General features: G+C 42.7%; 1 protein-coding gene across 5 annotated transcripts in view; it reads left to right on the top strand.

Moving 5' to 3' along the window:
* The first annotated feature begins 10519 nt into the window (after positions 1 to 10519).
* Paip1 (poly(A) binding protein interacting protein 1) overlaps positions 10520 to 23848 on the top strand; it is a 28684-nt gene continuing 15355 nt past the window's right edge. Inside the window, exons 1-4 of one of the 5 annotated variants that reach the window (XM_042261523.2) lie at positions 10520 to 10983; positions 12484 to 12653; positions 20356 to 20541; positions 23083 to 23195. In XM_042261523.2, the coding sequence (XP_042117457.1) occupies positions 12558 to 12653; positions 20356 to 20541; positions 23083 to 23195 (395 nt within the window). In that variant the 5' untranslated portion in view covers positions 10520 to 10983; positions 12484 to 12557. Of the gene's footprint in view, positions 10984 to 11335; positions 11874 to 12483; positions 12654 to 20355; positions 20542 to 23082; positions 23196 to 23848 lie in introns of those variants that run through there. The other 4 variants (XM_076551864.1, XM_042261524.2, XM_042261522.2 and 1 more) reach the window with 4 other exon arrangements.

Below are 23848 nucleotides of genomic sequence, written 5' to 3'. Positions count from 1 at the left end.
AGTCTATTTGTACTTGGCAAAATTAAAGAAAACATTCTATCATCTACCCTATATTTGTGAGTCCAAAGTTTCATATCTAATATATCTTTTATCATGACTAAGGAAAATTATTACTATCTAGTCTTCAACTACATCAAAGACCCCAGAAGGATATAATATTACCTAAGTAAACAGGAAGTGAATTGTAAGCAACTTCCAGAATTCTAGAAATGACAGAGACATCTGGCTGCCTAGACAGTCACCAAAAGTTCCTCTGCAACATCGGGGTATCCATTTTCAGCCTACAGGCCTGGGGTCTCTGGCAGACTTTTTTGTGAGGCAGGAAATTTGAAGGATTGTCTCGCCTATTGGCAAAGTTCATCAGTCACTTCTCCCTGTGTCCTGCAGAATGTCTGGCAGTCTCCTCTGTGAAGCAGGAACCTTAAGGACAATCTTGCCCTGTTTTGGCAAAGTTCAGCAGTCACTTTCCTGTGGGTCCTGCATGTCCAATTTATACAACATACTGTCAAACAGTCCAGACAAGAGCAGTTTCTTACTCAAATGGCTAACTTTTGCCATAAAGAAAGCAAACTCCATATAGAGTTTCTTTGATGGCCACCATCTTCTCTGAAGTAGATTGGTGCTGCCAGGAGCAGACATGTCTCAATGCCCAGAAAAGTCAAAGTTCTTAAGACATTTTAAGTGCCATGTTCTGTAGGTCTTTGAAGTGTTTGAAGATTACCTTCCTAATTGAAGTATATCTATGTATAACTACAAAACTTAACAAACATGACTATAAGTTTGATTACCATAGATGATTATTAATTTGTATTTAATTATACATTATAATTTTAAATGAGTTGCATAAACATAATACCTTAAATAAGAGTAGAAATATATATACAGTATAACAAAATTAACTTTAAATTTGTATCAATAAACTAAAATCCATAGCAATGTAAAACATTTCAAACAAGTTGTTTTAATTAAACAAAAAAGGGAAAATGCTGTGGAGTAATGCTCTTGTATACTGTAAAGATTTGTCACTTGAACTGGTTTAATGAAACACTGATTGGCCAGTAGCCAGTCAGGAAGTATAGGCGGGGCGAGCAGACTAAGAGAATTCTGGGAAGAGAAAGGGCTGAGTCAGAAGTCACCAGCCAGATGCAGATGAAGCAAGATGAGAATGCAGAACTGAGAAAAGGTACCAAGCCAAGTGTAAAAGCTAGTTAGTAATAAGCCTGAGCTAATAGTCAAGCAGTTATAATTACTATAAACTTCTGTGTGGTAATTTTGGAAGTGGCTGCTGAGAATTTGGGAGTTGTTGGCAGAAGAGAAACTTCTGCCTACAATTATTCATGTATCTTTGACAGTAATGAAAATCTGGTCAGCATAAGCATCCCACAGGACAGAAAAAAATAACTGTATGATGTTTAAAGGTTTACAAAACAGTGTGACGTGTATTACTCTCTTACTTTTCTATTGCTAGGAAGAAACACCATGACCAAGGCAACTCATAGAAAAGTTTATTGTGGCTTACAGTTTTAGAGGGTAAGTCCATGACCATCATGGCTGGGAGCATGGCAGCAGGCAGACAGGAAGGCATGGTTTCAGAGCAGTAACTGAGAACTTATATCCATATCCTCAAGTAAGAAGCAGAGAGAGGGGCTGGAGAGATGGCTCGGAGGTTAAGAGCACTGACTGCTCTTCCAGAGGTCCTGAGTTCAATTCCCAGCACCCACATAGTGTCTCACAACCATCTGTAATGAGATCTGGTGCCCTCTTCTGGCCTGCAGTCATACATGCTGTATATACAATAAATAAATAAAATCTTTAAAAAAAAAAAAAAAAAAAAAAAAAAAAAAAAAAAAAAAGAAGCAGAGAGAGCTCACTGGGAATGGCTGGGCCTTTGAAACCTCAAAGCCCACTCCCGGTGAGTGACACACCTCCTCCAACAAGACCACACCTCCTAATCCTTCCCAACAGTCCCACCAACTAGGGAGCTCAAATATATGAGCCTAGAAGCCATTCTCATTGTACCCACCACAATTACCTCATTTTATTATTTCAGTGACTATAAAATGGGTACTGCTATTGCTATTTTAAGATGAAGAAATTTTGGTCTGATGCATCTATAACTAGACGTGACATGAATGTAGGTCTTTAGTTCCAGGTTTGATGATTTCTGGTGGGCAAGTCTATCTCCAGAAGGGTGTTGAGGTTCAAATGAGAAATGTTCCTCATAAGGCCATGTATTTGAGCACTTTGATTCCCAGATGGTGGGGCTGTTTGGGGAGATTATAGGACCTTTAGGAGATGCAGGCTTGCTGGAAGTGATACTACACTGAAGGAGGGTACCTCTCACCCCCACTTCCCGCTCTTCCTGTTCTCTGTATGCAAACAAAATGTGATCAGCTGGCTTCCAGCTTCTTCTGCCTTGCCATCCCACTATTGTGGACTCCAAACTGGAAGCCAAAATAAACTCTTCTATGTTACTTCAGTCATGGTATGTTATTACAGTAACACAAAAATAACTAATATAGAGGGGGTGGTGCCAAGATGACTGCCCTGTGTGAATGACGGTGCTAAGAGACACGTGGAGAACAGAAGTACCTTCAGAGAAAGAGAAGTAGATATGGCCCTGTAGCCAGAAGTTTCTCCAGTCCCGCCCAGCCCTGCGGTCTCACAGTTGCTTATAAAATAACCACTCAGAGGCTTATATTAATTACAAACTGTATGGCCTATGGCTAAGAATTCTTGCTAGCTAGCTCTTTCATCTTAAATTAACCCATTTCTATTAATCTATGTATTGCCACATGGCTGTGGCATTACCAGTCTGCTGGCATGTTGCTCCTTGGGTGGCAGGCTAGTGTCTCTTCCATCTCTGCCTTTCTTCTTCCTGTCTCTCTGCTTGGATTTCCTGCCTGGCTATAACCTGACTGGCCATAGGCCTGAGCAGCTTCTTTATTAACCAATCATAAGAAGACATATTCACAGCATAGAGAAAGACCATTCCACAGCATGGCCCCAGTAAACATGAAAAGATGCTCTCGTGTTCTCTTTCCCATTCACTTGCCTGGATTGTAAGTATTAACCCAACATTTTATATGAAATAAGACCTTCTCACAGGAGACTTTATAGGCCACTCAAGGTTCAAGTGGATGTCTTCCTTTTGAAATCCAAACTTTGCTATTATTTTAATGTTTATAACTCTGTATCTTACTTTAATCAGACTGCTGAAGCAAAACATCAGCTGGGCGGTTTATAAGCAACAGAAATTAATGTCTCACCATTGTGCAGACTGAGAGGTCCAAGGTCAAGGCACAGGTAGATTTGTTTGGTGCCTGATAAGAGTTGTGTGTTACCTCATAGAGAGCTGTAATCTCACATGGCAGAAGGAGCAGAGGTCTCTTTTTGTCTCTTTTATAAGGGCATTAATCCCATTCATGAGCCCTTCTGACTTAAATCATGTCCCCTAAGCACCATTCCTTAACACTATCACCCTGAGGGTTAAAATTTCAATATATGGGGCTGGAGAGATGGCTTAGTGGTTAAGAGCACTGACTGTTCTTCCTAAGGTCCTGAGTTCAATTCCCAGCAACCACATGGTGGCTCACAACCATCTGTAATGAGATCTGGTGCCCTCTTCTGGCCTGCAGGGACACATGCAGACAGAACACTGTATACATAAATAAATAAATATTAAAAAAAAATTTCAATATATGTAGGTATTGTCTGTGTCGATCTCTAGCACCTAATCTCAGCTTGGCCTCAGCAGCAGCCAGCAGGTCTCTTGTAAGTGCTTCCTTTTCTAATCAGCTTCCTTTCTCAGGGCAGTTTTTCCGGCCCTGGTCCCCACTGCTGACATCACCGGCTTCATTCATCATCCTTCCCTTTACGGTCATCCTTCCATCCCTTTGTACCTGGCCTCTACAGCTTCCACCTTGCCTCTGTAGCTCCTTTAACTCTGCAGCTAACCTCAACCCTGCGACCCTGCAGACTCTGCTGCTGGGTCCCTCCAGCAGCTCTCCTCTAACTGGGTTCAGATAACATCTAAGCCCTGCAGGGACTCTCTGCATCCCTATCAGCTCTCTGCCTCCTCCAGTAAGGCCACTGGACTCCTCCAACAATGCCAAGGCCGATGGCCAGCTGTTGAGGGCAATCAGGAATGCTTTGTAAATTGCAGTCAACCAAAGCAATGCAGGGTGCAGATTTGCTGTTATTTAATAAATTCTGTTATTGTGGAAAGATATAAATATGTCTTTTTGTTTCTGACATAGCGCAGGAGGGGCATAAACATTCAGTCTATCCTGCATCATTATCACTCATCTGTCTGATTTCTGCATTTACACATAAGTTCCTTGCATTTTGTCTTATTCATTGACCGGCTATCCACACCTAAAAGAATGTCTGGCTTCATTATGCAGTCAGTAAATACTTCTTAAAACTAAGAACACATGTGAGCATGTCATATTAGTTAAGATAGAAGGAAGAGGGGCTAGGTTTATGTCTCAGCAGTTGAGAACCGGCTGCTCTTTCAGAGAACCACATGGTGGCTCACAGTCTGTAACTCCAGTTCCTGGGGATCCCAATCTTGCTTAGGGCCTCTGTCAGCAATGGGATGCAAGTGGTACACAGACATCAATGCAAGCAAAATACCCATACACATTTTAAAAATTTTTTTAAATAGAATACACTGATTTTGACCACATGTCAATAAAAAGATAGGTGAGTAGTCTAAGCTAGAGAGATATGGAAACAGAATACGCCAGGAGCAAAAGACCTCATGGTTGATATTTACGTATTAAACATTAATACTCCACTTCCTTTGATACAAAACTTGGACTCTGTTCATCATCTAATTGATGAGTAGTTCCAGCTACTACATTGCCTCCTGCTGGCCAGCAAGCACTCAGTTCAATTAGTTGACCTGTGTAATTAGAATATTGGATCTTGTAATTGTTCATTCAAAATGTCTCTAAATTTTTCTACTCTTATAGCTCAGGCTCTGGCTACCCCCTTATCTCCAGGCTCCTTATTTCTGACTTTCGATACCCATTTTTCGTTCTATCGCCTGCCTTTCTTCCTCAACCCTTCTCAGCCTGGCCTCAACTGTGAACAGTTTGCAGCCCCTTCTACCTCAGCTGCATAATGCTGCTGTGTTCCCACTGACAGGCTTTTCAGTTCCAGTCAGGTGATCAGGGGATGACTTGGAGAGCTCTCTCTTTAAATCTCTCAGCTTGGTGGCAGCAGCAGCAGCAGCCAGCAGGTCTCCTATGGGCCCTCCGCTTCCCAAGCAGCCTCCTCTCCCAGAGCAGCTATTAAAGCCATTGCCACCTTCCTCCAGCTCCGTGACTGGCAAGTCTACCATGCTCATTCTTAGCAGACATTTCTTCCTTTCTTAGTGAGGGTACGGAGACCATTCCTGCACTACTCACATCTGTTTCTATTTCTTAGTGTCCACTTCTCATCCCTTCTGATTATGCTCCCTGCCTGGTCTTTGAATCTAGGATGTCACCTTCTTCTAGTCTTTTACTCCTTCGATGTTGACCCTTTTCCCTGGTGGATTCCTTTGCTTCAGCTGTCTTTAGTTGACATTCTCATGTCTGTTTTTTTTTTTTAATTCTATCCTTCCTCTGATTTAATCAAGATTAAATAAACCTGTCTACATTCTCTATATTTCCTAATACTAAAAATTATTTGCAACCCAATTACTCACAAATCTGTAGTATTCTGACTGGTATTAAAATATCATTGAATTGCCTTCTTGCTGATTAATAGTAAGACACAGACCTGAACGATTCTAAGATGTTTGTGTCACTGTGGTCCATTTATTCTGGAGATCCTGGGTAGCGTTTAAGCTTGTAGATTCTACCTAGAACAGGAACGATCACTAAGTACGGATCTTGAGCGATATTTATTCAATGTTGTCATCACTGGAACAAAACCCCTGGCAAAAGCAATTTAGAGGAGGAAGAATTTGCATCTTGAATGTAGCTAGTATATGAATAGCTCCCTGGTTGGAGAAAGCACAACCCACCATGGCAGGGGAAGGAGAGCAATTTTCAGGGCAGTGAGAACATGCAACAGGGGAGCCACATAGCTCAGTAAGAGCACCTGAGCTGGAAGTAGGGCTGGATATAACCCTCAAGGTCTGTCCCTAGTCACCAATGTCCACCACTAGGCACCAGCTGAGGACCAAAAATCCAAACACACAGGCCGATGGGGGGACACTTCACACTCAAATCACCATATTCCATATATATGTGGAATACAGTACCTACTTTATAGGGTTGTTTGGAAGACTAAGTGAGATATAATACAAAGTATTTACTTGAAACATAAGCACTCTGTACGCATATAAATATTAGCCATAATTATTGCCGTTAGGTTCTCTCAATATGCAAATTTACACATAGTAAAATTTCAGGTGCATCAGATTCTCAAGGGTAGTTGCTTATTCCATTGCTTAATGACTTCAGGTAAGAGACCTCCAATACGGGCACCGAAGTGCTTAATCACAGGCACGGGGCACATTCATGGGCTCTTCCATCCTATTATTTGACATCTCTGCAACAACTGACACTCTGGGAGTTCTTTTTTAACCTTCTGATTTATGCTAGCTTCTCTCATTTTTTTTTAATGATGCAAAGATGTGGTGCATTCTTTTGTTTCTGTGAAGCTGTGTTACTTTGCCTGCCTAAAATACCTAATGGTCTAATAAAGAGCTGAACGGGCCAGTATCGAGGCAGGAGAAAGGATAGGCGGGGTTGGTAGGCAGAGAGAATAAACAGGAGAAATATGGGAGAGGAAGAAGAAAGTGGGAGAGAGCAAGGAGAGGAAGAAGCTAGGGGCCATCGTTCCTAGCTAACTCGGAAGAAAGTGGGAGAGAGCAAGGAGAGGAGGATGCTAGGGGCCATCGTTCCTAGCTAACTCAGTTCACTCTTTACTCAAACCCACCACAGTGACTTAAATGCCTTTTCAATGAATGGCGGCATCATTAAGGAAGAGAAGAAGAATTAGCTGATGTGTCTGTTCCCATGGGTCTCATCTGTGTAAATTATCTTTCTCTCTGGGTCTCTGGGGCCCTCTGTGAAATGTAACTTCAGCCAGTTAGCACCAGAGACTTCTGGATCAGGGAAGAGTCTCCATGGGCTAAGAAAAAAAAAAAAAAAAACCTACATGAATGGATAGTTCAGTGATGAGAACATACAGAGAGCATTTAAGTTCATGAAAAATGTTCAACATAATTAGCCACTAGTTACTGAAAATTAAAACTAATGGCATTTCATTACCCACTCTTTTGCTTGTTCTATAAATGTGATATGTCCATTTTCTACCTGGATTATTTTGTTTTGTTTTATAATTGGGTTTTGATGAGTCTTTATATTTTTCTATTTATTTATTTATTTATTAATTTATTAATTGGTGTTTCGAGACAGGGTTTCTCTGTGTAGCTTTGCGCCTTTCCTGGATCTCACTCTGTAGACCAGGCTGGCCTCGAGCTCACAAAGATCCACTGGGCTCTACCTCCCAAGTGCTGGGATTAAAGGCATGCGCCACCACCGCCTGGCTTATATTTTTCTAGATACATGTATTTTGTTGGATATGTGCCTTGCAAATATCTCCTCCTTCATATTTATGAAATGTTTCTCATTAGCTGGACCCGAAAGGTGCTCTCTCTATTCCCATGAAGTCCGCTGATGAACCTGAAGTCAGTTTTGAAAACCAGTCTTCATTATTGTCACTATAATGGTGACTCAAGGAAAGGCAAGTTTATTGTAATTAATGCCATTACTGCTTGAAGATTATATGGACCAAGTCCTGGGCTAGAACCTAGAACAGTGGTTCTCAACCTTACTAATGCTTCAACCCTTTAATGCAGTTCCTCATGCTGGGAGATGGTAGCATATGCCTTTAATCCTAGCACTCAAGAAAAATCTCTTGAGTGCAAGGCCAGCCTGGTCCATAGAGTGAGTTCCAGGACAGCCACAGCTACACAGAGAAACCCTGTCTCAAAAAACCACCAACAACAAAAATACAGTTCCTTATGTTGTGGGGAGCCCCAACCATAAAATTATTTCCTTGCTACTTCATAACTGTCATTTTGCTACTGTTATGAATCGTAATGTAAATATCTGATATGCGAGCCCCGTGAAAGGGCCATATGAACCTGGGGGTTGTGACCCACAGATTGAGAAACACCGAGAAGTACAATAAAGCACCACCTGCCTTCAAAGGGATAGTTCAGGAAAGAAATTGTGGCTTTTTTTTTTTTTTAAATAAAAATTCTAGCAATCTGACATTCAAGGCTCCACGAGAACATCCTCTCAGAGCACAGCCATCGCGGGGGAGAGTCTAGCAGCTTCAGGAAGTCTTCCTGGAGAACACCATCTAAGCACAGGAAAAGGGAAGGTACCTTTGCCCTAGTTTGTGGCAGGTCCTCTTCTGATAGTGTACACCACACTTTCCATCCTCCTTTGTGGGGGACCAGCCCCCACTTTTATGACCAGGGTACTCTTGAGCAGGGAGAGGTGAGAAATGTTTAGATAGAAAGGGCAATCTAGACAATGAGAGGAAAGACAGAAACACAGGATAGCCTCGGGAGGGCCTGGGTCCAAACCCACCAGCCCAGAACTTTATTCCAAAGGGCTTTTTATCACAATGCCAAGGGGGACTGATACAGCCAAGTGCAGACCCCTCCAAACACCTGGTACCCAGGCCCGTGGTCCAATCATCCTCTTATGCAGCCCTGCTGGTAAAGCAAGCTCAGATCGCACTAGGAAGCCTCTGTGGGCTCCCACACTCTCTGAATATGAATTTCCATATTTCTTTTTTTTTTGCCACAAATCAATAAACAGTGTATAAATAAAGAGGAGGGGCTTTTCTAGCGATCTTCAGTGAGCCCCACATGAGACTTATTTTTTTGAGGGGCCTCTAACTGTTGTGCAGTATCCAGTACCTGGAAGTTAGCATTACTACAGTCCCCAGATGGAGCTGAGCCTCAGTAATATCCTGGCATATTTTCTGTAAAATGAGCATATTATAATGTCTACCCCACAGGATATGAGGATTACATAAAATGATAAAGGTGAGACTCTTAAAACAGTAGCAGACACGCCATTAAAAATCAATAAGTGCTGGTTGCACATTACAAATTAAATTCATTCATGTTACCCCAAGTCCATCTCTAATATTTCCTAAGCACAGGGCTAAAATTACACAACAACCAGTAGGGAGGTGGCCATGGATGTCTCTGAGTTATCTTCCCTGGTACCAAGAGCTTATAAATATTCCCCAATGTCAGCATGGATGCAGACTGACTGTATTCTCACCTAGTAAAGTCTGTGATAGAAAAGGTGATTATCCACCATGGAAGCTTTAACACGAGGAGCTGGCAGTGTAGCTCAGTAGTGAGGACAAGCTTAGCAGCCACAGGCCCTGTGTTCAATTTTAGTACCCACCCCCCAAAAAAATTGTTCAAGGGAAACCGAGGGGCAGCAATCAAAAGCCTGGCACAGATCTGGGACAACTGCTTCAGGAGGAACATCTCATTTCAGATTTTGACCAGTTTAGGGTCTTCTCTACATACTAAAGAAGGCCAAGCAAGAAGTAACTTGTGAGCCAGTCATGGTGCACATGCTTGTAATCACAGCCCTTGGGAGGAGGCAGGTGGATCCAGTGTTCCAAGTCGGCCTCAGCTACACTGAAGTCAGCCTGAACTGCAGGAGACTTTAGTCTCAAAAAGTACCAAAGAAACAAAAATAAGAGATTGAGAAGTGATCACTTCCCATAGCCACACACATTTTAAAATGCCAAGGAGCATCATCTCCACCCAATTTTTAAACTGAAATCTTGTGTGACATTATGCAAGAGCACAAATCATTTATTCATGGTTGCTCTCAAGAAGACTGTACTGTCTTGTTGAGTTATGTGAAGGCATATTCTCGTGGTTAATTAAAAAAGGTTAACAAGGAAGTTTGGGCCCTACTTGAAACGATCCTGTAGATGAAAACTGAGAAAACATTAAGCCTTCCTTAAATCACAGGGCTAATCTCAGAATTCTGAAGATGGTTCAATCCAATAGTAAGGGCATCTATTTCTCCCTCTTTTTCATTACTTACCTTTACCTTTCACTTGGCATTAGCACCCTCAGCCCTGACAAAAACAACAATTCACACATAATGACTAGAAGTGAGCTGTGCAATGCAGCAGCCAGTAACAAACTACATGTAGCTCTTGAGCACTCTAAATGTGCCTGGTCCCAAATGGGGCGTGCCTTAAGGGTAAAATACACATTAGACTTCAACTAATTTTGAGAGAGAGAGAGAGAGAGAGAGAGAGAGAATGCCATTCACATTTAACATTAATCACATGTTGTAATGATGCCATCTGAGTATACAGGAGTAAGTATATTAAAATTAATTTCACCTGTCTTTCATTTAAGACGGCTTCTATCACATTTACAAATCACTTAAATGGCTTGCAATGGTTGCTCGCGTTTTTTTGTTTTTTTTTAAACTGGACGGGCGCTGGCAGGAGATACAAGAGGCACTCAGGAGAGGTGCATCGAAAGGTAGGGCATTTTCTAAAGTTTCCGGAGGGGAAGAACAGACAAGGGAGGCGGAGGCGGCGGCAGCGGAGGCGGCAGCGGCAGCTCGGGAGCAGACAGACGTGACCGAGTGCGGTGCTGCCCCTCGGTGGGAACTGGAAGGCGGGCCGTGTTTTGGATTCTGGTTTGCACGCCCCTCCCCGGCAGGCCGCTAACGGAGCAGACGGGCCGGGCTGCGGCCCGGGCCCCCTTCGCCGCCGGGCCTCGGGGTTCGGCCGGAGCGCTATCTCTGAACACACCTGCGCGCCCACCTCGGTTGCGCGGCGGCGAACCCTGGCGCGGCGCCCACACCCCCCCCCCCTCCCCCCGGATTATTTTTTCTCTGGCACCAACCGTCGGTCTCGCACTTTTTCTCCGGAGAACTAGCCGAGGAGGTCGGTAAGCGTCGCCCGGTAAGCGTCCCCCCACCTCCACTTTCCCCTCGGCCCGACCCCCCGGAGAGGGGAGACGCGGAACGCGGCTGGCGGCGGACGGACTCCCCCCCCCTCCCTCCCTCCCGGGCTCGTCCAAGCGGCGGGGGTGGGGAACCTCGGCCGCCCGCCCCGCTCGCCCGCCCGCCCGCCATCGGCGAACGCGAGCAGCCGTCGCCAGCCGGCGGGAGGGCAGCCGCGCCCGGGGCCTCCGGGCCGCGGGGGGCCGCTGTGACCCGCCTCGGCCCCACCGCGTCGCGGGCCGGACGGGCGGGCGGGGCGGGGTGGGGGGGGGAAGCGGGGGCTTAAGCGGAGAGCGTCGGCCAGCCGGAGGGAGCCGGGGAGGCGGGCGCTGTGCTGCGGCGCGTCGGCTGGGCGCCCCCGTCCCCGTCCCCGTCCCCGGAACGCGGAGGACCGAGCAGGGCCCGCCGGCCTCCTCCTCCTCCTCCTCCATGAGGCCCTGAGTGAGGCGCAGCGGTGACAGGCGGCCCGCGGCGCCTCCCGCGCGTCCGATCTTCGGGAGCAGCGGCGGCGGCGGCGGCGGCCCCCGGTTGGGAGAGGCAGGAGCATGTCGGACAGTTTCGATCGGGCTCCAGGTGCTGGTCGGGACCGGAGCCGGGGCCTGGGCCGCGGAGGGGGCGGGCCTGAGGGCGGCGGGTTCCCGAACGGAGCGGGGCCTGCGGAGCGGTCGCGGCAGCAGCAGCCGCCGCCGCCGCCGCTGCAGCCCAAAGCCCCGGGTTTCCTGCCGCAGCAGCAGCAGCAGCAGCAGCCGCCGCCGCCGCTGCGCCAGCCCAGGACCGCCCCGCCGCCAGGGGCCCAGAGCGAGGCCCCCGCCGGCTCCGCGCGGCCTCCCCGACCTGGGGCGCTCCCAGGTACGGAGCAGCTCGAGGGGCCCCCGGTGCTCCTGGGCCAGCCTTTCCCCCCCATCCCGCGGCCCTTCGCGCACGCCGAATCCCGGCGCGCCGAATCCGTCCGTTCCCCCCCCCCCTCCTCCCCGGTTCCCCGAAAGCATTTCCCCGAGGGGCCCGCTCGGCACGGGGTAGGAACTGGGTTTGGAAGGAGGTGGTGGCTGGAATCCTTTGTGCGCTCCGGCTGGGGGAGGGGCCGGGGCCCCGGTGCGGGGTCGGGCGCCCCGGGGAGGAAGTCGAAAATCGCCTACCTCTCCTCCCCCCCCCCCCCCCCCCGGTGAACCCGGGCCCCCAGGCGAGCATCCACTTCTTAAACCAAACTCCTTAGAGAGGGCAAGGGTGGGAAAAGCTCTCTGGAACGTTCGTTTCGGAGGCAGGTATGTGCACTGGTGAGCCAAAGCAAGGCTATTGTTCCATTTTTGCGAGCTCTTTGTACGACTCTTAACCATCTTACATTTTGTATGTGAACTCCTCAAATCCGGAAGTTCTCAGACGGTTTCTCAGTATGTAGTAAGTTGTTATATACAAAGGAATGAATCCATCTAGCATTGCTTTTTTTTTTTTTCTTTCTCAGAACAAACGAGGCCCCAGAGAGCTCCACCTAGTTCACAGGATAAAATCCCACAGCAGAACTCAGCAGAGTCAGCAATGGCTAAGCCCCAGGTGGTTGTGGCTCCTGTGCTCATGTCTAAGCTGTCTGCGAACGCCCCCGAATTTTACCCATCAGGTTATTCTAATTATACAGTGAGTACTTTTTTTTTTTTTCTCCTACAACCCTGGGTTAATACTATCAAAGGAATGTGGTTCGTCTTTCACTAGAGTGTGCTGGCTGCTTTCTGTACTACACACAGAAATGTCTTATTCATTGAAGGCCTGATTCCGGAATGTAATTTGTAGTTATAGTCAAGGTATTGAATGTAAGCTTGTGAGACTGGGAATTCCTGTTGTTTCACTGTTGTGTTCCTAGTACTTAGAAAGGATCTAGAAAATAACAAACCTGGTATCAAAAGCCTAATGTCTTGAATTTGTAAAACTAAAAATCTGCATCTGAACCTTAATGGACAACCTGTACAGTGAGTGGCTAGGAAAGCGGCCTTTACTTTGATTTTAGCCAGATTGCAGAATATTCTTCGGTGGCCTTGGAGTAAATAGCCATTTTTGCTGTAAATAGGTAGTTTAATGAATGTTGAGAAATGCACATCTGGGCTCTTTATTTCTAGAGGAAGTTCATCAATTATGTTAAAGTATTTCTGATTCTGGTTACATGTTGTATGCAGAAATATTGCGAAGGTTTTTAGTTGATTGGTTTTTGTTGTCTTTATTTCTTGGCTTGTTTTGTTTTGATTTTGAGGCAAGCAAGGCAGCCCTCCTGCCTCAGCCTCCCAGGTCTGGAATTACAGCATACTTGACCATGCTTTATATGTAAGCAGTTTTGGTGACGTGTTTACATAAGTATACATAGGTATAAAGAACTTTTCTCACTTTTTTTTCTTTGTCAGTAATGTAGCAAATTTTAATTGGTCCTAGTTTTCTTAGTAGTAGGAAGCACAAAGCATAGTTGGAATATATAGGAAGAAATTTGCTGTGCTTGTTAAACCCAGCTGAGTCAGTGAGTAGAGATTAGCTTTAGAAAGGGGAGGGAATACTAGCAGTGAATGGGAAAGATGACTGATATACCTTAGCATGAGGCCTCACTCTTAGTCTGTTGAATGGTAACACAGTGTGAACCCCTCAGAGTTAACAGACAGCTAGCCTCACAGCCAAAGAGAAAAATGTCAGCATCCTCTAAGCCCCATTTATCCCCTTAGAATTATCCCTCGTGCCCAGTTAGAGCCACCGGGGCTTTGTTTGGGCTTTGTTTAGATAGTTTTGGTATGTATTCCTAATTGTCCTTGAACTTGAGACCCTCCTGCCTCAGCCTCTCCTGTGCTGGCTCCATAAATGAAGGTCTGTAGACTAGATTGCTGCTCTAACTCTACATCTAAATTCATATTGTAACATATAATTTGAGGTGATTTATGCACATCACTTGACTATATCAGGGTTCCATTTGTCCATTGATGAAAGGATAGCTTCTACTTTGGGGCTATTGTGGATAAGATCATTGTCTCTGTCCATGTCCTGATTGAGATACTCCTTCATTTCTGCTTAATGTGTAAAAGTAGAATTTCAGCAGCCAGCCTTGGTGGGAGCAACTGTCTTCTCTAACGAGCTCACTCCACTCTAAGTTCTTCAGGGTTTGCTTACTGCTTGCTGTCTTCCCAGTCAGCACTTGGTGGTTTCTGTTGAGCATCCTGATAGGTGTGCTGTAGCTCCTTGTGGTTTCAGTTTCTGTTCTTCTTAGAATTCATGACTGAGTACCTTTTGTAATCTGTATTTGGTTCTCTTCCTGTTTGACACGTGGAGAATCTGCACTTTGTGGAAATAGAAACTCCATGCATCGTTTAGAAAAATGCTTTGGGACTAGAAAGGATGACTATGGGAGGAAGAGCAGTTGATCTGGTGAAAAGCCGTTTGTCCTGAAAAGTGAAAACTAAGAGTAGCTTGCCAAAAAGTTGTATTTGGTTCAGCAAGGGAAGGAACTATTGAAGAGCTGTGAGTAGTTGAATAATTCAGCTCTCAAGAATGTTTACTTTGGAGACTGGGGAGATACATGGCTTAGGTGTTAAGAACACTGGCTGCTCTTTTAGAGGACCTGGGTTCAATTCCCAGCACCCACATGGCAGCTCACAACTCCAGTTCCAGGAGATATGGGGCCCTCACCTAGACATACATGCAGGCAAAACACCAGTAGACATAAGAATAAATCTTGAAAGGAAAAATCAAAATAAAAAGAATGTTTACTTTTTAGCAGCCAAAAAGTTACCCATTTGTCTATTTGTTTTCCTTCCTGTTGACATGGACTGTTTTATGAGAGAAATACTGGTTTTTGTTGTTGCTTGTTTTTTTTTTTTTTTTTTTTTTTTTTCTTTTCAAAGTCCTGAATACAATCAAATGACCTTATGAGTACATATGTCTGTCTGGGGGGGTGTGCAGGTGAGTGCGTTTGAGCAGGCCAGAGAGACCAGATCTCTTTGGAGCTGTATTCACAAGATGGTTGTGAGTGGCCCATATGGATGCTAGGGAAGGAACAAGGTCTTCTTCAGGAGTGGTACATGCTCTTTTTTCTTTCTTTTATGAATGATTTGTTTTTATTATGTGCATTGGTGTTTGACCTGCATGTATGTCTGTTTGAAGTTATAACTGTTAGATCCTCTGGAACTGGAGTTACAGACAGCTGTGACCTGTCATGTGGATGCTGGGAATTGAACCTGGATCCTCTAGAAGAGTAGGCAGTCCTCTTAACCACTGAGTCATCCCTCCAACCACATGGTGTATTCTCTTAACCACAAGCCATCTTCTCTGCTCCACCACCACCACCACTTGCTTTGAATCAATCTTGTCTATAGGAATCCTTTGGTCTCTGTTAGTACATCAACTTCTCTGTTCAGAGTACTAAAACAAATGATGAACTAGAAGCGTCTTTGGACCTTGATATTTGACCTTCTATTATTCAAGGAGTGTTTTAGTTAGTTGCTAACATTTAAGTAGGATATTGAAAAGTTTATAGTTACTGGTTTCTGTTCAAATCATGAGAAATAGCCATAATGAACTGGAATTCTAAAAGCAAAAACTGGGCGAAGCATAATGGCAGCTCAATCAGCAGTTTCTTCCCTGGCTGGCTTCCTTGGTGGTAATTCTGGATGCCTGGGCTTGCTAACTTGCTCCCAGTATTTTCTCAGCCTTACTTGCACTAAGGTTTACTCATCGTCCAGGTTAGATCTTTTCTAATCCTTGAGTACAGAGTGGGAGAGTCCTCATTGATCCCAGCTCTTCGGATAAGCTCCTATGTGGGAAACATCTCCTGATAATGATCCAGAGTTAGCTAGATTCCTCACTCCACAAACAGTCAATACTTGATGGTGGGTCAAGCCTGGTCAGGTGGCATGGAGTAGAGAAAACTGTCTTTGCTTCTGTTCTCTAGGGTCTTTCTCCTGTATCCAGAAATCCCCGAGTCTGCCCTTTCTACAGAATTGGATCAGTGAGATGGCCAGCAAAGTGCTGCTAAGCAGATGACCTAAGTTCAGTCCTTGGTTCCCACAGGATGGAGAGAACCCACTCCCAAAAGTTGTCCTCTGACTTCACACGCAGGTTCACCCACAAACATACGCACACATGCACACACATACATACACAACCTGTGTGGTAGTTTTTTGATGTGCCTTTTTAGTTCCTTCAAAACCCTGTGCTTTTTATCTTCAGTCCTTCCTCTAATCCTGCTGCTAGAATTTCCTTTTTCATGCTGTCTTAGCAAGTTACTATATCCATCTGTTCTCAAACTAATATGACTATTATATGTAATTATAGTTTACCTACTAGTAAAATAGCTCCATATAGGAGCTCATAAAGCATTAGGAGTTTGTAAAAATGTTTTTGTGTGTCACCACCAAAAAAGCTTTTTTTTTTTCATAAAGCGTCTTCAAGTTACTACTGCTTTTTTTCTCTTGTTTTCAGTAGTAAAATTATCATTGATACTACTTTTTTGTTGTTGTTGTTTTGTTTTTTCAAGGCAGGGTTTCTCCATGTAGTTTTTGGTGCCTGTCCTAGATCTCGCTCTGTAGACCAGGCTAGCCTGGAACTCACAGAGATCTGCCTGGCTCTGCCTCTTGAGTGCTGGGATTAAAGGTGTGCGCCACCACTGCCTGGCTGGTACTAAATTCTTACTGAATGCGAATCTCTGCAGTTTGATCCACCTAGATATGTTGATACTATTTTTATGACTGTAAATAATACGATTTTTATTAAATATGTAGTCTTCTTAAACTGTCTTCCTCTTAGGCCTTGAACACAGTATAAAAATCTGTTTAGTGTCAAAGTTCCAGTGTGCTATGTCCTATGGCAGATGTCAAAGTTACCTTTTGTAGTCTTTACAAATCTCTTATAATTAGAGAACTACGTATTTAATATTACTAATTTTGTTATCTTTGCGTATAATCTTCTTTACATCCAAGACTGTGCAGCCATCATTCTCTTTCAGATTTTAACCTGTGAATTTGACAATGAGCATCATCAGTTCTCCTCATGTAGCTCTCCTTTGATTTCTGAGCTGATGTTTCTTTATCATTCTTCTTCCTCTAGGGTTCTATGTCCATTTTATTACCTCTCAAATCTCACTTTTTAGAACTCTAGGCGTGTGTCTCCATTTCTTTTACTACTTTAAACTCAAGTATAAAATAGTTATCTTTTCTTCTTCTAACAAGGTTATGGCAGGAACTTAGTGTGTTGACTCTTCTCCATCCTTTTCATAGTTCAATCCAGCTAACCTAAGTAGTCTTGATCTTTCCACAGCTCAGTGTCTGGTCAGGTTCCTCTCCCCATGGACTGGGATTAGGTTCTCCGAACAGTCCTTAGAAAATAACTTCATGAAAGGGGTATTTGTAAATTAGTGGTCCCTCATAATCTCTTGCTATGAAGTTCTAAGAAAAACAAAGCTTGAAAAAATATTCTTCAGCCTGGTAATCAGTTGTCTGCATGTTGAAGACAGATGAATTCTTTGAAAAAAATCTGATGCTGGAGAAGTGATTCAGACTCGGATTCAAGCATGGTGCACTGCTGCCTTGGTTGAGAATGCTGTTAGGATGGCGGGCCCAAGGGGCCTCTGCTCTGTATTCAGAGCAGCTCGGCTTTTTTTCTTCCTTTTCATTTTATGTGCATTGGTGTCTCCCCTGCATGTGTGTCTGTGTGAGGGTATCAGATCCCTGGAACTGGAGATGCAGACAGCTGTGAGCTGCCATGTGGGTGCTGGGAATTGAACCAGGTCCTCTGGAAGAGCAGCCAGTGCTCTTCACCGCTGAGCCTCTCTCCAGCTCCCTAGAGCAGCTCTGCTTTCACTTACCAGACTTGAATTCTGGTTTGAGGGTTCTGTTGACTTTATATAAAGCTGACATTGGATATTCTAAACTGTGTTTTTGTCACAGTGAATAGCATTTAATAGAAAATTAGCGGATTCCGCTGATGCCTGATTCGGACTTCTCCTTGTCTTTATATTAATATGTTAGGATTCTTTAAGTCTGTAAAACTAACCATGTATACCAACACTTTAATTCTAAAATTCACACAGAGAAGTAGTTAAATATATTAATAATGTGTATGTTTTTAATGCTTAACTGCTTTCACAACTTTCTAATAAAGTAGCAGTGTTTGTAATAACATTTTTCACTCCAGATGTGTTGGCAATTGTTTAGCTTTGCAGAAATGTTAGGTCTGTACAAATAAGTCCCTTTCTTTAAAAAACAAACAAAATCAGAGGGGGTATGTATGCTGTTTTTATTTAACAAATTATCTTGGGACTATTTTCTGGAAGGATGGACATAATATATAATTCATATATGAAAGGATATATTTAGGTATATATAAATTCTGTCTTTTTTCTTAAGTGGCTATATGAAAGCCAATTATACAAATGTACAGTAATAAATTTGACAATTCTTGCTTAGATTGTTAGATAGCTTTCTTGGCAATGAACATACTTATATATAAAATGTTAAATTTGTGTTCTGAGACTTAGTTATTTTGAGGATAGTATATGATAATATAAAAGTACAATTTTGAATTAGCTTTGTGATCATACACACATTATTCAAGTTGTATTCAGTCCTTCCTTGTATAAACTCTTTTCTCCACCACTGCACTTAGTGGGCCCCTCCAAATCCTACGTGATCTATCTCTAATTGACTCTTGGCAGCCACTAGCCCTCCCTCAGTTTTCTGTTTTAGCTATTGACTTTTTCCTCAAAGGTATTAGTTAAGTCAAGCCTCCTTGGAACCAGCATGCTGCATCTGCCTGCTGCATAGGATATCTTCCCACAGATTTTTGAGGGCTTGGGAGGGAATTATTTTGTTTTGCATTTTCCGTCAGTTCAGATGTTAACTCCTACATTAAAATTTTTTTAGATTTATTTGCTTTATTTTCTGTTTATGGGTGTTTTGCCTACAAGTAATGGGTGTGGTGCCTGCACAGGTCAGAAGAAGGCATTGCATCCCCTAGAACAGGAGTTAACAGGTAGTTGTCAACCATCATGTGAATGCTGGGAACCAAACCCACATCCTCTGCAAGAGCAACAAGTGCTCTTAACTCTGAGCGTTTGTCCACGCACCTCCAGATATTAACTCTCAAGACTGTCTGACCTTGCTTTCCAACTATTTCAACATCTGAATGTACTTTGCATCATGGGATTATGAGAAGAGACCTCTGTCCGCTGTATTTGTGGCGTTACGGTGTCCTGGAAGTGCTTTCAGCACCTGTACAGTTGGCCCTTAGTAGGCACTCGGCATGCAGTCTGTTTTGAACGACTGACTGATCCATCTACCTCAGCGTCTAGTGCTGGAGTTACTGCCTGTGCCTCGAAAGGAGGAAGACAGTCTTACTAGAAAGACTATCTCCATCACAGAAAAAATTGCCCTTGTGTGACATTTTTTTGTACTCACTGACTAGAACTTAAAGCCCTTCATAAGCTGCTTCTCTATTTTGCTCATTATTTCATCTGATTTCTAATTTGAGTTTATTTGGAGAAGGATAAATATCAAGCCGTATATGTATTTGAACGGAACAGATAAACTTCAGCATGCTTTAGAGAGCATTCCGTGTGATGAGAGCAAGAGGGATATTATTCTGGCCTGATAACTTTTGTATAATTTTATCAAGTCTCCTAACATTAATTATAAGGCTTAACAACCACCAAAAATGGAATATTTTTAGTGGGAAAAATAGTATCTTAGAGCTATTGCTACTATCCAGATTGGTTAGAAACCTAGTAAAGCAACCAGAAAGTCTCCTACCATTTTTATTATGATATAATTTTATATTTAAGCAGTTAAATATACTTCCCTATCCTTGGGTATTAACAAATAGATGACAAAGCATACTAGTTTTTTTTTTTTTTTTCTTTCTTTTCAATATAGATGTTATCAAACATCTACAAGGATATACTGAATAGTACAATATAGTAAATGTTCCTAGGCTGACAATTCTGGTGTCTGTATGTTTGGTCCATCCCTTCCCTATAGTTTTAGTGCAGAATTTGTAACTAGGTCTTATTTGATCTGTAACGAGATTCTTCTTACTTTTTTTTTTTTTTTTGAAATTCCTTTAAACTTTATTTCTCTGCCATAAATCTGCTAGGATTGAAAAGACAATTCTCTGTCTTAATGGAGCTTCTTCTGTTAAAAACATGTCAGTTAGGCAAAGAAGAGGACCAGCAAGCTGAATCCACTTACATTTTGTGATCTTTACAGTTATGTGAGATCCTTAAACACCCCAAGTTAAAACCACTGCGTGCTTATTTTGCTAGTTATATGAATTCAATTGTCTTATTCTGTTTTTGTTTGTTTTCATTTTTGAACTGTAGGAGTCCTATGAGGATGGTTGTGAGGATTATCCCACTCTATCAGAATATGTTCAGGATTTTCTGAATCATCTTACAGAACAGCCTGGCAGTTTTGAAACCGAAATTGAACAATTTGCAGAAACCCTGAATGGATGGGTCACAACAGATGATGCTTTGCAGGAACTTGTGGAACTCATCTACCAACAGGTAGGTAGTAGGTAGGCTCATAGCAGGAGGGGACCTGGTAGTCTTCCTGGAGCCCAGAGATAGTGAGTATTCTTTGAAGGAGGCCAGGTTCCTGTCCACTCCATCCGTACTTATTTCCACTTTGTGGGCAGTAGGAGCTTTTGAAGTGTGACTCGGATACACTGTCTGTACTAAGAGAGCCAAGGCTAGAGCCAGGCTTTACTGTCAGTTGACCTGCTTAGCCAGGGCTCTGTACACAAGCAGGGACACAAAGGGGGTTAGACTCGGACAAGGAAACCCTCACCAGAATCACACCTGCCCTCCACATAGCCCCATTTTGATGCATCTGAAACTGACACACACAAACAGTTGCAGGTTTCTTCCCTCTGTGTTTAATTCTGTAGGATTTTTGGAGGCGGTGAGAAAAAGTTGTGAGAAATTTCTTGGCTCACAAATGAGTTCTCTTTCAAAAGCCAAAGTGTTGTTGAGGATTGAGTTCAGTGGCTGAATATTGGCCAGGCAAGTGCAGGCCCCTGAGTTTAGTCCCAGGTACTGAGTTAGACAGACACAAATAAGCCAGGCTGCAAAATAGTCCAATATTAACTTTCAACATTTCTTCTTGTCTTCATTTATTTGTTTGTTCATATGTTTTTGAGAAGGCCTCACTCTGTATTTTAGGCTGGCCTGGAGCTCACTCTCTAGTCCCGACTGGTCAATTCTGCCTCAACCCTCCAGGCCATAGGATTTGACCAGGCCCACTCTTAGGTTTTAAAGACTTGTATCTTAAGTCCTTAAAAGACTTGCCAGCTTATATGATGGTAACAATCTAATATATAAACAACTTATTTCTTATAACTAGGTATGATGTCATATAACATTATTGTCACATATTGGGCAGTAACACATTAATAAGGGTGCAAACTGTATTTATTAGACAGTGCTGTCTTTCTCCCTCAAAACTTTATTTTTAAGATTATTTTCAGTACGATTTTACGTTTGAGAAGGTTCCTTTTTTACTATTCCTGAAGAGTTATTAACATGTACAGAAGAGCATACATTACAAAGGTAGAACCCATAGGCATTTCATTCCTCCAGCTTCTAGAGGTCTCATCCTTGGGTTTCAAGATTAGTAAGGCTGCCTTAATCATCAAATGTATAACTCAGTTCTGCCACACAAACCAAAGAGAGAGCAGATAGGCCGGAAAGGTAGGGGTCTTCTTGATAGCGTTGCTGACCGGATCTCAAGTTTTACTCTTGAGAACTTTTGCATTCAGTGGACCTTGAGTTGTTTCCCCACGTGAACTGCTGTCGTTCTCCTCTACCTGGGGGTGGGGCATTCTGCTGGAAAGTTCAGTGAAAGAAAAGTATGCGAGTATACCCTGTCTCAAAAAAGAAAAAAAATCATATTGTAGGTGGAGAGAATGGGAGGTGAGAGCGGGCTTGCTGAAAGTAAGTGGTAGCTAAAATCTCACTTTCCCATGTGGGGAAACAAGTAGGAAATTGTGTGTAAACTGAAAAATCACAGCTATAAAGGCTAAAATCCTTCAGCCAATAATGGGAAAAGCAGAAGTTTGAATTTATTTTGTTAAGCATATATGGTATAAGGAGAAATCAGTGTTTTGTTGTTTTTTTTCTTTTTGAAATGAATCAAATGTGAGCAAAAAAAAAAAAAAAAAAAAAACCCTAGAAATAAAAAGATATAATTATAAAGCATTTGCTGTGTTTCTGATAATACTAAGATTCTACAAATGGTTACTCTAGCTCAGTGATTACTAAAGTGTTCCTCCTCTGTCCACTTTATACACACCTGAGCAGAGATGTTAACTCATTGTCTTCTAGTAAATGGATCCAGAATCTGTGGTTGAATGGTTCTCTGACCTTGGTCAGGCTACTTAACCCCTGGGTGCGCGTTTTCTTGTCTACCCTGAGGTGGTACGATGTGGCTTCCACTCTTCTCTGAAATCTGCAGGGGAAGTCAGATTTTTTGAGTGCTGCTTCTGCTATGTTACGCATTCCTCAAGATGTGGTATTTTCCCACTGCATTGTTACTTTTCCATCTTCTACTTGGAAGTAGTTGTTTTGATTTCCTTTTTTAGTCCGAGTGTTTTGGGATGTTCATTCCAGGTACTGTTAATTACCTTTTCGTGTGTCAAACAGAAGCTAGGCAAGTTTTAGTAGTGGCCAAGGTCACAAAGCAGAATCAACATTGATCAGTAGTTTGGCAGCTCTTCTTGTCATTCGTAATTGTTACCAAGCAGCTGTGTACGCATCTGTATTTTCTGCAAAAAAAAAAAAGGGTTAACATCTAGAGACATTTCTAATTTTCTGGTTACCTCAGGTAAATGAGGAATCAGAGAAGTTGCCTTAAACATTTTTCTTTGTACTGTGGTTCTTAGGATAAGGATAGGTGGGAGGATTCATGTCCTTATGCCTAACAAAAACCTTTTAAAATATATTATGTAGTTCATTTTGGTAGCCAGAATGGTTTTCCTCCATAAAATATTGCTAAGTGTTTGCATTGATAATAATGTATTTGTCATACAAAACTTTTCTTTTTAAAAGGCTACGTCTATCCCAAATTTCTCTTACATGGGAGCTCGCCTGTGTAATTACCTGTCCCATCATCTGACAATTAACCCACAGAGCGGCAACTTCCGCCAGTTGCTACTTCAAAGGTCAGTGTGAATATGACATTACAGATAATAGAATTTGACCATTGATGTTTTCTAAAAACCTTATGATATAGAGAGTTGCAGGGGAATATAGGCAGACCAGTCTGATTTCCAAAAAACTTAAATCTTATAGTCAAATATGTTAGTCTTTCCGATAATAGCCTTTGTCTTTGGTTTTGGATTTAGGATTGCCTTTCCCAGAATCATCAAAATGATTAATGATTACTGATGTGTTTTTAAGTACTTTGGTAGGTTTAGTTTGAGAATTTAAGTTAGATAAAAATTGAGTAATTCATTTTTCTTGATTGATTTGAGCTACCACCTGCATCACACTGCATTCTTAGACTTGAACTTTTAAAATCTGGACTCTTCCAGTATGTTCCATCTATCATTGGCTCTTGTCTTTCTAGTTGCTATATAATAGCTATTTTAAGAGCTCTAAAATTTTAATTATCTAGTCTAGATAGTTCTGTTCTCGTGGAATCTTCTTTGCTGTACACCTTTTTACAGTGTAGAATTAGTGTTTAGATTACACAAACATTGTTGGTATTACATATTTAATAGTTGGCATTGATTCATAAACTATTAGGGAAGACTTTAATTTTTTTATAATTTATTTTTTATGAGCATTGATTGGTGTTTTGCTTGCATGTCTG

This window comes from Peromyscus maniculatus, chromosome 15 (assembly GCF_049852395.1).
Source record: "Peromyscus maniculatus bairdii isolate BWxNUB_F1_BW_parent chromosome 15, HU_Pman_BW_mat_3.1, whole genome shotgun sequence".
NCBI lineage: Eukaryota > Metazoa > Chordata > Mammalia > Rodentia > Cricetidae > Peromyscus > Peromyscus maniculatus.
Note: the sequence above shows the minus strand (reverse complement) of the source record. Positions and strands in the feature narration are given on the sequence as shown.